This window comes from Alternaria dauci, chromosome 1 (genome assembly GCF_042100115.1).
Source record: "Alternaria dauci strain A2016 chromosome 1, whole genome shotgun sequence".
In the NCBI taxonomy this organism is placed as follows: Eukaryota; Fungi; Ascomycota; class Dothideomycetes; order Pleosporales; family Pleosporaceae; genus Alternaria; species Alternaria dauci.
Window position 1 is genome coordinate 578434 of NC_091272.1, and position 13443 is coordinate 591876.

Here is a 13443-nt window from a genome sequence, read left to right on the forward strand (position 1 = left end):
CAACCACACCCCTAACCCCCACCGCATCCGCCTGACACCTCATCACAATACAAATCTTACTCCCCACCCCATTCGTCGCCACCACATCCTCATCCCTCCACATCTCCTCATGCGTCTTCACCGCATCCAGCGCAGGATGAAACCCATGTCCCACTTCCAACGTCAGTCCCGGCGCAACAGGATACATATCTCCCTCATCAACCGGGATATCCGTGCTCCCAACCGCATACCGCGAATCGACCCAGTGCGTCCACGTAGAATGCGTAACATTCTCCCATGTCTCGGCTTCCAGCCGCTTTTGAGATTTGCCATGATGTGGGCCGCTGGGTGGCAGGGTGATGGGCACGGAAGACGAGGTGCCGGCGAAGGCCCAGTCGAGTTTCTGTGCGTGTCCTTGGTTGGGGTTTGGCTCGGTGCTTTTGAACGACTTGTAGATGCGGATGTCGACAAAGGTGCGGTTGGGGCTTGTGAGTACTACGGTGGATGTAGGCTCGAATTGGTGGGAGGGGAGGTTGAGAGGGTTCTTGTCGGGCAGATGGATTGAGTAGGGAATCTCGGTGTTTGGGGGTAGCGGATACGGCAGGAAGTAAATGTACTCGCGCTTGCTGATGTTGGCCGAACTGGGATCTTGGAGAGTGGGGATGGGACCGTGGGCTGCGGTTGTGATGGTGAAGGAGGTATCGGGGGTTTGTGTTGCTTTGCTCGCTTTCATGGAAGGCAAAGGGCCTTTGCTGTCTGATGGAGTGGTCATGTTGTCTGCCCTCGGCTCTGGAGGTGTGTAGATGATATTGCTTGAACCGGAGCTCGATGAGTCGCTGAGCTCACCCAACACTTCGATTGCTGGGGGTGCTTCGAGAAGGACTGTATGTGTTATATCGAGTTGTTTGTTCTTCTGTAGTACCATTGTGGATTGAGCTTTGATCCTTGTGGTAGAGGAAAATAAGACAAACTAACAATTACTGTGATTGGTCTCTATAAGCTGGCCAGGCGTGGAAGCTTAATGGCGAGGGAAACGATGATATCTGAAGAACGAATAAGTACCAGTACAAATCGAGAGGGGTTGGAGGCAAAGACAGGACTGAGAATCGGCACATGTGTGAAAAGAAATACAGTGTGTGATACAAGACATCGTACTTGAAGTACAAGATGCGTGAGAGGCCTACCTTTTCGAACGCAATGACAACCTAGGGAGTATTTTACTGAGACGACTGTTGCACGCGAAATCTATGTTTGGATATACTCGCAATGATGTCGGCAATTTGTTGTGTGATGAGGCGCGTTGCGATAGAAGTCGAGGTGGGGTTTACTATCGTAGCAACAAGGACCCCGCTAAGCAGCGGCGATCGTATGTCCAAAAGCGATTCACAACGATTAGGTACAAGATGAATGATGATTTTGATGTAATCCTTGGTCAACACCGATTGGGTCAGGCTCTTGCGCCGGCCAGTGCTAGAAAAACATGCTTGTCAATTGATACTCTGAATTTCATGTGAGTTGACATTGTCGCATTAGGTGCAATGTCTTTTATCATGAATTCTCGATATGTGGTAGTTCAGAAGCGGTTCACGGGTGAATGCAGCATGCATTTCCAAGTGCTGAAAGACGACATACCCACGAATCGCATTGCTGTTTGACCAAATCGTTGTTAGTAGTGTGGACAAGGTCTTGACAGGATTTGGTGAAACGACAAGAAAGACATGACATGAACAACGGGAGGCACGGCTTGCATTTGCAAAACTAGGTATCATTCACATGCTGTCATTTATTTTGACAGACCTAACCATGACGCCGCCCATGCTGGGAAAGCCCACGCTGAGTATACCCATTGTCGAATCGTAATCCTGACTTTTGTATTGTCATAAGCCATAGCAAAGAACCAAACCACTACTTCAGCGTGTAGCTTATTTCTTCTTGGAGTCAGCCTCCTCGGCCTTGGCCTTGGCGCGCTTCTCCCGGACGCCGACAAGGCGGGCCTCGGAGCGGGCAGCACGGAGGGTCTTGTAGGCGTTCTCGGTGGCCTCGTAGTTGCCAATGGGGCCCTCCTCGAACTCGGCGACGTTCTTGATGGGCAGAGCGGCGGCGGTGGATTGGACGAGGTTGTCGGCGCTCTTGGCGGCCTTGACGTCCTCGGCGGAGGCGTCACCCTGCTTGGTCTTGCCGTTGCGGCGGGGGAAGAGGATGAGGCGCTTCCTGTACTCCTGGAGGCGCTCGACGTTGGCCTTGAGGCCCTCCTCGGAGAGGTTCTGGCGGCGAGGGTCGACGGAGATACCGATGGTGCGGGCGAACTTGCGGGGGATACCGGCGGCTGTGATGCATTAGAAGCGTTCTGCGCAGTCGCAAAGATCAAACATACCCTTCAGCTCAACGAGAGAGAAACCACGGCCGGGACGGACACGGCGGTTGTACTTGACGGTAGGGCAGCGGACGATAGGCCTGAGCTTGTCGACGGGCCTGGGGGCTACCTTTGCGGCCTTGGCGACACGAGCATTGCGTCTGGACTGCTTCTTGCCAGGCTATTGCACTGTCAGAAATCTGCACACAGGCGCCACTACTCTCAGCGACGTGAGAGGGGAATTACCTGGTCGAAGTGCACGCGGACGTAGCGTTGCCTGAGAAAAGTTAGCACAATGCCGTGACATGCCCGCTCCTCCAATGCAACTCACCAGTCCTTGTGGAAATGGTTCTTCTGGATCTGCTGGTTGTGCTTGATGGCCATTGTGTCGGATTGTCTGCCCTAATCAGCCGTTGTCCTTTGCTCGTATAGTCGTGTAGAGGCGCGCAGTCTCGACGGCGAATGTGTGCGATTGCGCTCGATCGATTGCGCGCCCTGGAAATGGTGAACGTACCGCGATGGCTGACCTGTGGGTTAGTTATCGTACGGCTGTCGGGAAGGAAATCTCAAAGTTCGACAATTTCGATGAGCGCCTAGCGTCGTGTGCGAGCCACCCTTCCGGCGATACGTTGTCCCGACGCTAGCGTGGTTGGAGACGGCAACATCAACAACGGTAGGTAGTGCGCTGCGCGAGCAAACTTGCAGACAGCAAGGAATTTGACTGTTGCTCGTATGCAAGATACTGTGCAACATATTTTGTGTCTCGGTCTTTGTGAGCCGCATTCGCAGCCCAGTGTTATTATGCACGGCACTCAGTCTCCCAAGTCCGTCATTTCATGCGAGCGCCACGATGGAACTGCATTTACTCTGCTCAGATCTAATGTTAAGACCATCGTCTTGATAAAGATGTTGCTGCATTCGCTTCAGAACAAACCACAAGTAACAACCGAGAAACCCCTAAAGTACTCTTTTGTATCGAGCACACTATGTACACGAAGAGATTAGAAAACGCTACAGTGTATCCAAAGAACTCAACCCATCCCGGTGCGCTCTAAAACAACCCCATGCTAACAAGATACGACACGAAAGAATACCCATACCGCAGCCCTAGAGTATAACACTGAAGAATCAAAAGCTGCCGTCATCCGCGTCGAAGAACTCAGTCGATGCACTATCCCCACTCTTCCAACTCTCCCTCGGGATCTTGTCTCGGAGCCATGTCAATACAGCATCCGTGCCCTTTTGGAGGACCTGACGATTGGGTACCCTGAACTTGTTTCCTTCTACCTCGAAGCCTGTCAGCGTGCCTTGTAGCATTCCGATACGAGGTTCCAGACGCTCAATATCGTTGTTACCCAGGTTCACGATCCTGAGATTTTGCAGGCTTTCGGCAGACACTTCGGAGATCTTGTTGTCGGAAGCAAGGAGGGTTGTGAGCGAAGGAAAGCTTACGTGAAGCGTCGGGAGGGCACCAGCGAGACGGTTGATTGATACGTCAAGTGTAACGAGCATAGGTGCTGTGAGATAGGTTGTGAGGTGGGTCAACGAGTTGATCTTGTTGCTGGCAAGACGAAGATCGCGGAGCTGGGGAAGTTCGATGGGTGCTGAGAGAGGAACCTCAATGCTGTTCCTAGACAGATCCAGTAACGTCAAGTGCTCGAATTGCGCCGTTACAGACGGGATGATGTCGAACTTGTTTCGCTGTAGCTGAAGTTGTCGTAGTCCGTTGGTGAAGACCTCTAGCGTCATCTCATCCAACTCCAATTCAGACAAATTCTTGTCTGCGAGGTCTGCTGTGCCCGACGGTGTGAGCTGCCATTTTGGCTGGGGCTCTTCAGTGACACCAGTCTCGAACTCTTCATCTACATCAGATGGGAGCTCCGTAACAGGCAGCCGCGATGCCAGATCGCGCTTTATCTCATCGGCACCCATGGTCAGGAATTTACGGTCGCGCAATGGGTTCGCTGCAACTGTGAGATGTTCCAGATTCTCCATCAAAGCAATCTTCTCGTCGAGCTGAGTCAGATCGTTGCCCGTAAAGTCTGCAGTACGCAGCTGCTGGAGCGTCGTAAAGCCTTCTGGCAAAGCTGTGAGTTTGTTCTCCCCAACTAAGAGAGTGATAATGTTAACCCAGCTAAAGACTTCTGGTAACGACTTCAGTCGGTTCGTGGAAATATTGAGCGTCTTAATGGCAGGCAGATCGATCGAGTCATCGTCGCACAAAGATGTCAACGAGTTTTGCGCGACATTAAGTTCCTGTAGATGAGGCACCGAGTCTACACTGAGAAGGGTACCCTCGAGACGATTCTTCGATGCCTGAAGCTCAATCAGGGTTGCAGAAAAGACTTCGCGAGGAATGGACCGAAGTTGGTTCTCGGACACATTGAGTACCCGTAACTGCGTCAGACGCTGTAAGTCTGCCGGTATGCTTGTCAACTTATTCGACTGCAGCTCAAGGACTTCTAATCCTGTGAGGTCGCATAGTGCCGGGGAGAGGTCTCCGCTGAGATCATTTTCCGCCAGCTTCAGTTCCCGCAAAGTCGGTATTTGAGCGATAACGTCCAACATTTCCATGGGCAACTTGTTTCGTGACTACCAGAGTTAGCTCTAAGCGATTGTGACATTTTGACATGGTGAAACTTACAAGGTTCAACTTTGAGAGCTGCGTGAGTCGTCTCAGGCCTACGGGCAGCTCTCGCAGCATGTTACCGTGAAAGTCGATACTCTGCACTCCTCCGAACTGAGGGCCTGCCTCGTCCGAATCAATCATGTCTTCGGTTGATACATCAGGGAACATGCTGTCCGGAAGTATTTCAAGCTCATTGTCTGCAGCCAGGATAGTAGACAGGTCTACGACCTCGCCCCAGGCTACTTTAGTGTCGTTGGGGTCGTAAATGTACATGGAAAGTACGTCGTCAGGGATTTCCTTCAGTCCCATCGCGGCTATATTCAAGCGGCCGTCTGATCGAGCGCTATCGATGCGTCTGCGCAGGACAGACTTGCCACCCTTGGAGCGCTGGTTGAAAGGGTCGTCGTCGAGGCCAAAGTCAAAGGTCGCAATCTCGGCAGGGTCAGGTATGATCATGTCGGTGGGCGGTGTATTGTTTCTAGTTGGCTCGGTCTTTTGCTGCTTCGCAGCTGCCCTGGCCTTTGCAATCTGTTCCCGCAAAGCATTGGAAGAGCTTGCTGGTTTGGGGGTTGCTTCGGCCGGTGTTTCTTCAACGTCTGGCTTCTTCGCCGCTCTCGCTTTCGCGATCTGGTCACGGAGGGCAACGGAGGAGCTTGGCATCTTTCGCACGGTATCGGGTGTCTTCTTCACGGGGGTGTCTCGAGCTGGCGAGGATGTAGCGGTCCCGGGAGGCGATATTGCTTGACCGAAGACGTTGTTCAACGATGGCCGAGACCTGGGTGTCCGCAGCGTAAGACTCTTGCTGCTCGTCAACGGGCGTGGTTTCGGGGTGTTCTGCAAGTTTTGTGCCGGAGCCAATGGCTGTTTCTTGACGGTCGACACCGGCTGCAGGATCGAAGAACGCTTGCTGGGCGTCGCGGCGGGTGTGCTGACCTGCGCACTAACGCTTCGCTTTCCAGGCGCAGTCATGGACAGTCTGTTTGAGGGGACACCAAGTCGCTTCGGTGTAGCTGGTATTGGATGCGGGGCACCATCACTGGTGGATGGCCTGCTGCCGTTGCTGTTGGATGTGGCGGAAGCCGGACGGACCGGCGGAGCCATGGTGTTGTCGGCATTGAAGAAGCTCGAGCGACGTCTTCCTTTACCCGGTGCCGGTGAGGTGGACAGGTTCGACAGGCTTTCTATCGTCCTTTCCGACAGCGACGGCCGGCTCTTCCTCTTCTCAGGCTTGACGGGGCTGATGAGCTGGTCGTCCACGGCCGTGTCACCAAGTTCGGGCGAGGGGTCATTGTCTCGGAACCCTGCTCTCGAGCTCGCACGCGACGAGGCCCTCGAGGCTGACCTAAAGCCTTCTAGGCTCCCCAGTGTATCATCCTCCCTGGCAGGATTTGACGAGGATGTGGGCCGCGAGGCATCCGTCTGACGCGACTGCGGACGGGCAAAGGGTCGTTTGAAGACGGGGGCGTCATTGGTGGTGGTGGTGGGCGGGAGGATAGTCGAGGTTCGTCGCTGGCCAAAGCTAGGGATTCCACTCACGCGGCGTGAGGAAGTGGACGAGGAAGCGACGGATGTGCGGCTGGAGCCCGAGTTGGCAGGCGCAGGTGCCGGAGCAGGCGATGATGTCAGGGGGTTGCTGGAGTAGGCGAGCGATGCTCTCGACGACTTCTTCTGCAGTGTCGATGTGGTTGGGCGCGAGATGGACGACAGAGACGGCTTCTTGCGCAGTTGCTCCGTCGAGGCGGGCGCGCGCAGCTGGGAATGGCTGTTGGAGGGCCGGAGCACTGGCAGTCTGGACGCGGGTGCCGGCCTAGGGATGCCAGACGGGCGCGGTGTCGACGACGACGGGTTCATGGCGGTGGTGTCGCGCGCTATACGATGTAACGCCTAAGGGCTGGGAAGTCGTTCATGCAGAGTCCGCGGGCCAGGCGAAACGAAACACACGTCCAACCAGACCAAGGGTCCTCCACTTGTCGCCAGATTGCTTTTCGACGGGCAATATTCCGAGCCGGGTGCAGACGGGCGTCTGAGCGAGCGGGAGGCGACCGTTGCCCCGTGAAACCAGAGGGAGTCGTCTTGTTTCCACTACACTGACAGCTCAGGCCTAGCGCCGGTTGGCTGAGCAGGGACGACCGGCGGGTCCTTCCTCCAACGCTCCAACCTCGCTCCACGCGCCTTCCGCACCGACGACATTGTCCCTCCACACACACCTCAACACCGCCCTCCGCAAGAGCCACGTCGTCTGCAAACGCCTGTTTTCTTTTGGTTGCACGCTACCACGGTCGCATAACCCCCGCGACTCCTCTTTGGCAAACGCGCATCGACGCGCACCCCTGCTACCGTCGCTATCGTCTTCGTCGCCTAGCTGTACCGCGTCACCCACCGCCAGCGCTACATACCCAAGCTCTTTGACACCCCAGTTCCCGTGTATCAGAGTTGGATTGCACAAAGCCAATTTCTCTTCGACCACACGCCGTCTTCTCGACTAGATTCCGCCTCGGTGTCTTTCTGATTGTCGCACACTGCTTAGGCCAATTGCGCCTGAGCCAGAATGGATCCCCAAGCAACGCACTACCCACCGTCGCAAGACTCATTGATGCCTACCACCGAGCATGCGCAACCTGAAACACCTCCAAAGCTTTCTTCTCCGTCGCCCGCTGAGTCGGCAGCACTTGCCATGTCAAAACTCGCGTCCCCAGACCAAGTCAAATTCACCTCCCCCGCACCCCGGACCACATCTTCCATGACCCCTCCACCCTCTTCTCAAATCCCCGGTACTCGTGCAGCCATGAGAACACCTACTCCTCCAACTCCACAGCTCACGTCTCCCCCACCAACCAGCAAGCTGCCAAACCAGCCGTCTGCCTTGACAGACATGGGTGCAGGTCTCTACCCGCAAGACCAGGTCAACAGTGCCTCTGCCGAGGAGCTGAGAGTCATGGTCAACAACATCTCTAACGCCTTGCGCGACATGAGGCTCTCCGCAGCCCACTACAAACTTCAGTACAACATGGCTGTAATGGAGAGCCGGGAGTCTGCAAGTCGGATGGCTGTCGAACTAGCCATGGCTCAGCGAGAGCTTGATGTTCTGCAGCAAGCTGAGGAGAAACGCCGAAAAAACATGGTGACTCCAGAGCAAACCTACCAAGACTCGGCAAACGCAGCCAACACAGTTCTGCTATCAGAAATGAGCCGCCAGAACCAGATGCTGCAGAGCGAAAATGAGGAGCTTCGCGACATGCTTGAGCAGCAAAAGCGTCTCACTGAGCATCGAGAAGGCGAACTTGCGAGCCTTTTGGATGAAAATGATCGACTGAAGACGAGGATTCGCAAGAACCGCGATCACATCGCACCACTTCTTGAGCAGATCGAGCAATCCTCACCACGATCAAACTACGGAACCCCTCACCAGCCAACTCCCAGGAACGTCCTTAACAGGGTGGCACACCTCTCCGAAGAAAGCAGGAGCCAAAACAACTTCGAAGCTCTTCTCTTGGCCGATAAGATGCTGAGTCAGGAGGTAGCTACTGCTCCCACAACACCCATCAGGCATCATGCACCCAGATCACGCTTCAGTCACCAGAGAGGCGCACAGTCCATGTCATCGCTACCACAGACACCGAACAGAAGAGCTGCGTTTCCCCGTGCTGAAGTGCCCCGCACACCGCCACTTTTTGTCCCAACCAATATTCCACAATCAGCTCCCCCGGCGCACTACCAGGCCAAGCCATCAAACACACGTCGTCAAAGCAGCAACTCGACCATCACTGCGTCTAGCGCTGACGAAGAAGAAGCTTTCACCGACCGTGAAGAAGATGAAGTGCCCGAGTCCCAGGCCAGCCAGATGGCAAGAAGTCTTTTGCAAGGAGCACCACCTGCCAAGGGCATAATGTCCGCCCCGCCACCGGCTCAACCAACAAACCTCGTGCAAACCAAAATCTTCGGCCAAGTCAAGAAAGGCTCTGGCCTTAGCCGTGCCGGCGAACTAAAGCGCGGTCGCATGCCTTCAACAGCGGATCTCCGCACTCAAACAAGTCCGCCCAAGCGCGGACGGGTCGATCATGGTGTAGGTCTTGGCCTTGGTGGCTTGCTGCGCGAGTAGAGAGAACTTGTTCCTGACCATGTGCGGCAGGGAGTTTATCAAGCTTATTAAGTTTACGACGTTTATGATTCTGGCGAACCACTTCAATGAGCGGCGATGATTTGCTTTTTTCTGTTTAAGGTTTGGATACCCTTCTGGCAAACGCTATTTGAGCATGGCGCTAGCTAGCTGTCGATTTTGAGGTCGGCTGATATTTATGATTCTTCATGGATGGTGGTGGTGATCTTTGAATATGCCACGGATGATGGTGTGATGAAAGATTTGGATATTAGTTAGACCAAACTCAATGTATATGCGTATTATCCGCTCGAACGAATGATATGAAATCCCAAGTGAAGTCGAGCTGGTTCTGATGATCCTATCCATTGCCTCCTACCCACGCCATGTTATTGAGCCTTGTATCAAATCCCAGTCTTTTCGTACTTCCTGCCCTCGCTGCTCTTTTCCATGCAATCGATAATGGTGTGCATACCAAGCGCCTGTTCAAAGTCGACCAAGCCTTCCTCTACACCCCACCCCTCGACAAAACCCTCATACAACATACCAATATTCTTCGCAAAGGGTGGCAGATCCTTTACTACATCAGAATACTCCACATCCACCACCTCCACTATATCCTTCTCATGATCAAACACCTCAATCTTCTCCCCACCAAGCGCAAGATGAACCATCGCCGGAGACGTCAAGCGAATCTCGCCCTTGGTGCCAAAGATCCTCCAGACAAGATTTGGCGAGTCCTTGAACCCCTTGCCACTCCTCGCCGCCATCGAGATAGGCGCGCCATTGTTCTTCAGAGTGCCTTGCAGCAAAACGTGATCAGGCGTCTCGCGCTTGAGCATGCGGTCAAAACTTCCATCTGCGTGTAGAAGCTTGGTCTCTGGCCAGCGAGTCGTCAATAGCGCGGAAAGTTCTTCAAGGCCGCCCAACGCATAGAACACTGGATCTGCGGTGTGGCTAAAGGCGATTGTGAGGAAGTTCCCGCCGCTTTCCTTCTTGACGAAGTAGTCGACTGCAGGGGGCTCGACGTCGCCAGCCCAACCGACAGTGAACTCGAGGGTTGAGCTGAGGAGGTCTCCGACGGTTTTGTTTGCTACTAGTTCTTTGATCTTTCGGACAAAGGGGCTTGAGCGGCCTTGCAGTCCGACGATGGTCTTGCTGCCGCTCTTCTGGGCTGCAGTGTGCATTTCTGTGGCCTGGGTGAGGTTGGATGCTAGCGGCCATTCGACATATACGTCCTTGCCTGCCTTGATGACTGGCATCATCAATTCATGGTGTCTGTCTACACGGACGGAGCAGACGACGAGGTCGACATTGGGGTCCTTCGCTAGATCCTCCGAGCTACCATAGGCCCTGACGCTGGACAGTAGGTTGTAGCGCTGAGCTGCTGTTTGCGCTGACTTGACGCTCGAGTTACAGAGAGCTACTATTTGGTAGTGTGGCGAGGCAAGTAGGTACGGTAAATGGGCGCTGAGTGTGGGGATTAGCTTGGCCGAGGCTGGGTATTCCAAAGGTAGTGTATGTACCTTGCGGCCCAGCTATCTCCTGGACTGCCGGAGATATTGGTGGTGACGGAACTGAGACCAATGATTCCTACTTTGATGACCATTTTGTTTAGAGGGGAGTTGTTTCGCTTTTCACCAAGGTTGTGGTATTTTGTGATGGAGGTGGCTCAAGGAAGTCCATCAAAGGATAGATATATAAGTAGTACGAACCACGCAAGCTGTTCGTCCGGTTCCAAGCTGAGCAGGGACAGTATCCATAGTCAATGCTTGATCCGGGACACTGATTGAACAACCCTCTACATTGGCTTCAGTCGATGCTCGCGATGTATCCACAGTGCGGAGTTGGGTTCCTTCTGACTCCGCAAGTCAGTTCGACCAGGATCCAATCCTACGCGTTCTGACATTCTGACATTTCTGACATGCTAGCACAACGATGGGGCATACTGATTCATGTTGGCTGCTTTCACAACCTTGTTCTTAAAGCTCTTTCTGAGTTCTCACCGTCACAGTTCTGACTGTTGCTCGCGGATTGCGGACGAAACCGGAAAGCGGGAGATCGGAGGATGTCTAGGGGGAGTTCGGTCAGCTCTGTCCATGGCGCGGCTGCAGCATCTGGAACATTTTGTCTCTGAGTTTGGCCACAAGTGTGTAGAGATGCCTTTGGGTTTCCTAGAGAAGGCCTATTGTAGGGTAATGATCATTTCAAGGTTCGGTATGGGGAACGGTTGGAGTGGTGTGATTCATCTGTACTCGAAGACCCGGAGGCATCAACCGGCAGTCTAGTATTTACTGGAGTGAACAGCACCGAAGACATTATTGCAAGCGCCCGCGTTGTACGCCAGCTTCCCGTTCGAAGAGTTTTAGTGTTTTCTAAGCATCCGGCGCCAAGGCTCTCTCCAGGCTCCCGATGTCACAACCGAGGTCGCGAAACGAACGCGCACGCCATGCACAGACCTCCTTCCAACCTCCACGCGCACGCCCCACTCCCAACGTCTCCATGCCATCTTCGTGTACATTGCACAACATGAGTGGTACCGAACGGATCGATGGTCTGCTGGGCGATCTGCAGCAATTGACTGAGGCGGGCCGTGATCGTATCTTGGGTTTTCTGCCACAAGATGACCTCATTGCGCTTCTCAAAGCCGCTCTTCGAGAGCGAGACCAGGATCGAGGTCAGTCCGACCACCACGATCCCAAGCATATGTCGGTTGATGATTTCAGAAACTATTGCCGTACAATCTCAGTTATACCAAGAGATTCAGATGCACCAAAGCCCCCACGTCGAACCCAACGTACATGTCGCACGTGGAGAGCCTGACAACGCGACCAATCAAGCACACACTGCGGCATCTCCGCAGAACCGCAAACGAACCAGGATCGATGATTCTCCGATCCAAGTCGCTGGGAATAACTCAAACTCGGTAGTGGTCAAGCAGCAGCATGAGACGGTTAACCTTCTCAGCGACGACGAAGGGACCAATTCCAATAATGTTGTTCGGCCAGAAAAACCGATAAAACGGGAGGAGTCTCCACCAGTACAAAGTGCTAGTAGAATTGACAGTAGCTCGGCCCCCGTTACATTACCCAATGTTGAGAGGACACAGACCGTCGAGTATCCAGTGACACAGACTAGCTCCAGGAATGACGATCGTAATGGCCTTGCTGGGTTATCTAACCCATTCTCAGCGGTACGACACGATTCCGAGGCTATTACTTATGATGTTCTGCCTACATTACCTTATCATTTGGGAGCAGATTGGATACAAGCCGGTTCCACCCATGCTACTCCAGCAAACGACGATAGACTCCACAACTTACCTGCATGCCTTCTCGTCTACGAAGAAGATGGGAATCAGGTTTACAAGAGCTTTGTAGACCTTCCAGACCATGTTCAACGTACTCTTCACTACCGCTTTGCAGACGTGTGGAGGTCGCGGCGATGGGGACTTGAAAACTACAGAAAAGTGTTGCGATATCCCGAGTTCTACAGGACCATGCCGGTATGTGTCCGGTCTCTGGTCGTCTCGAGGGATTGTTCTGGTAGTGGGTCATTTTTCACCATGGGTGGTAGTCTGAAGCAGACGGCAGACGACCTGTGCATAATAGGTCGCCATCCTTGTGCGCACTTGGTCAGATCTTCATACGGTACATTGAACATATGTTTCGTGCCCCTACCCCCGGCGAGACGAGCGGGCAAAGTCTGGAATGAGCTAGATTATTGGATACAATAAGTGCACGGATCACAAGGGACTATAGCTTACTGGCGAGTCAGGATAGGTGATGGGCGTCCTTGGAACCATTTGCAGTGGGAAGCTCAAAGGCCAGATGAAATTTTGCGAGACAGATTGCATAGCTAGACATGCAGAGAAGCTCTATACGCTGGAAGTTTAGGGGCGAGGCGATGTAAAAAGCCTATTTGCGCGTGTGAGGTGGTGATCAAGAATTGAAAGGGTGAAAGGAATCTAACAGCCACCCAGTTTTGCGGTCCTGTGTCTGTATATAGTTTAAGGGTTGCACCGCTATGTAACGCAGTGAACCATCTCCGGAATCTTCCCACGTATCCATAGGAAAGGTGAGGTGAGTGACCGTCGACAAACGCATTCCAAACAACATCACCACTCAGCCATGCGCCCTGCCACTCACCTCTTCTTATTGACTCCGATATACTCGTTCGTCGTGGAGAGTGCTCGATCGTCTTTGGTCACATGAACACAGCATGAACGTCAACGGCAACACCGATGGTCTAGTAAGGACTCTGCTGAAATTGGACGAGGCTGACCGCAGCAATCTTGTGGAACATCTCCCTCCTGAAAAAGTGAAGAATGCCTTCTTACTTCTCCTTCGTGAGACAGCTGGACTTCCAGGTACCTTCGACATCGCC

At 53.5% G+C, this 13443-nt stretch overlaps 6 protein-coding genes across 6 annotated transcripts; 2 read left to right on the forward strand and 4 right to left on the reverse strand.

Annotated features, from left to right (window-relative positions):
• Positions 1-107: 107 nt before the first annotated feature.
• ACET3X_000171 (uncharacterized protein) lies at positions 108-904 on the reverse strand (the record flags this gene model as incomplete). Its single annotated transcript, XM_069447017.1, has 2 exons — positions 108-153; positions 231-904. 2 exons carry the CDS (start codon positions 902-904, stop codon positions 108-110), a joined length of 720 nt encoding a protein of 239 aa, XP_069310413.1.
• A 997-nt stretch (positions 905-1901) lies between these two features.
• ACET3X_000172 (60S ribosomal protein eL13) lies at positions 1902-2716 on the reverse strand (the record flags this gene model as incomplete). The annotated part of the gene is made up of 4 exons (XM_069447028.1): positions 1902-2305; positions 2354-2513; positions 2579-2609; positions 2664-2716. 4 exons carry the CDS (start codon positions 2714-2716, stop codon positions 1902-1904), a joined length of 648 nt encoding a protein of 215 aa, XP_069310414.1.
• A 744-nt stretch (positions 2717-3460) lies between these two features.
• On the reverse strand, positions 3461-6812 carry ACET3X_000173 (uncharacterized protein; the record flags this gene model as incomplete). The annotated part of the gene is made up of 2 exons (XM_069447039.1): positions 3461-4924; positions 4977-6812. 2 exons carry the CDS (start codon positions 6810-6812, stop codon positions 3461-3463), a joined length of 3300 nt encoding a protein of 1099 aa, XP_069310415.1.
• Positions 6813-7509: 697 nt separating this feature from the next.
• ACET3X_000174 (uncharacterized protein) lies at positions 7510-9111 on the forward strand (the record flags this gene model as incomplete). Its single annotated transcript, XM_069447050.1, has 2 exons — positions 7510-9024; positions 9091-9111. The coding sequence occupies 2 exons, from the start codon at positions 7510-7512 to the stop codon at positions 9109-9111; spliced, it is 1536 nt and encodes a 511-aa protein (XP_069310416.1).
• Positions 9112-9461: 350 nt separating this feature from the next.
• Positions 9462-10666, reverse strand: ACET3X_000175 (uncharacterized protein; the record flags this gene model as incomplete). The annotated part of the gene is made up of 2 exons (XM_069447061.1): positions 9462-10527; positions 10584-10666. 2 exons carry the CDS (start codon positions 10664-10666, stop codon positions 9462-9464), a joined length of 1149 nt encoding a protein of 382 aa, XP_069310417.1.
• Positions 10667-11586: 920 nt separating this feature from the next.
• On the forward strand, positions 11587-12437 carry ACET3X_000176 (uncharacterized protein; the record flags this gene model as incomplete). Its single annotated transcript, XM_069447072.1, has 3 exons — positions 11587-11734; positions 11784-12250; positions 12318-12437. 3 exons carry the CDS (start codon positions 11587-11589, stop codon positions 12435-12437), a joined length of 735 nt encoding a protein of 244 aa, XP_069310418.1.
• Between the last annotated feature and the right edge of the window lie 1006 nt (positions 12438-13443).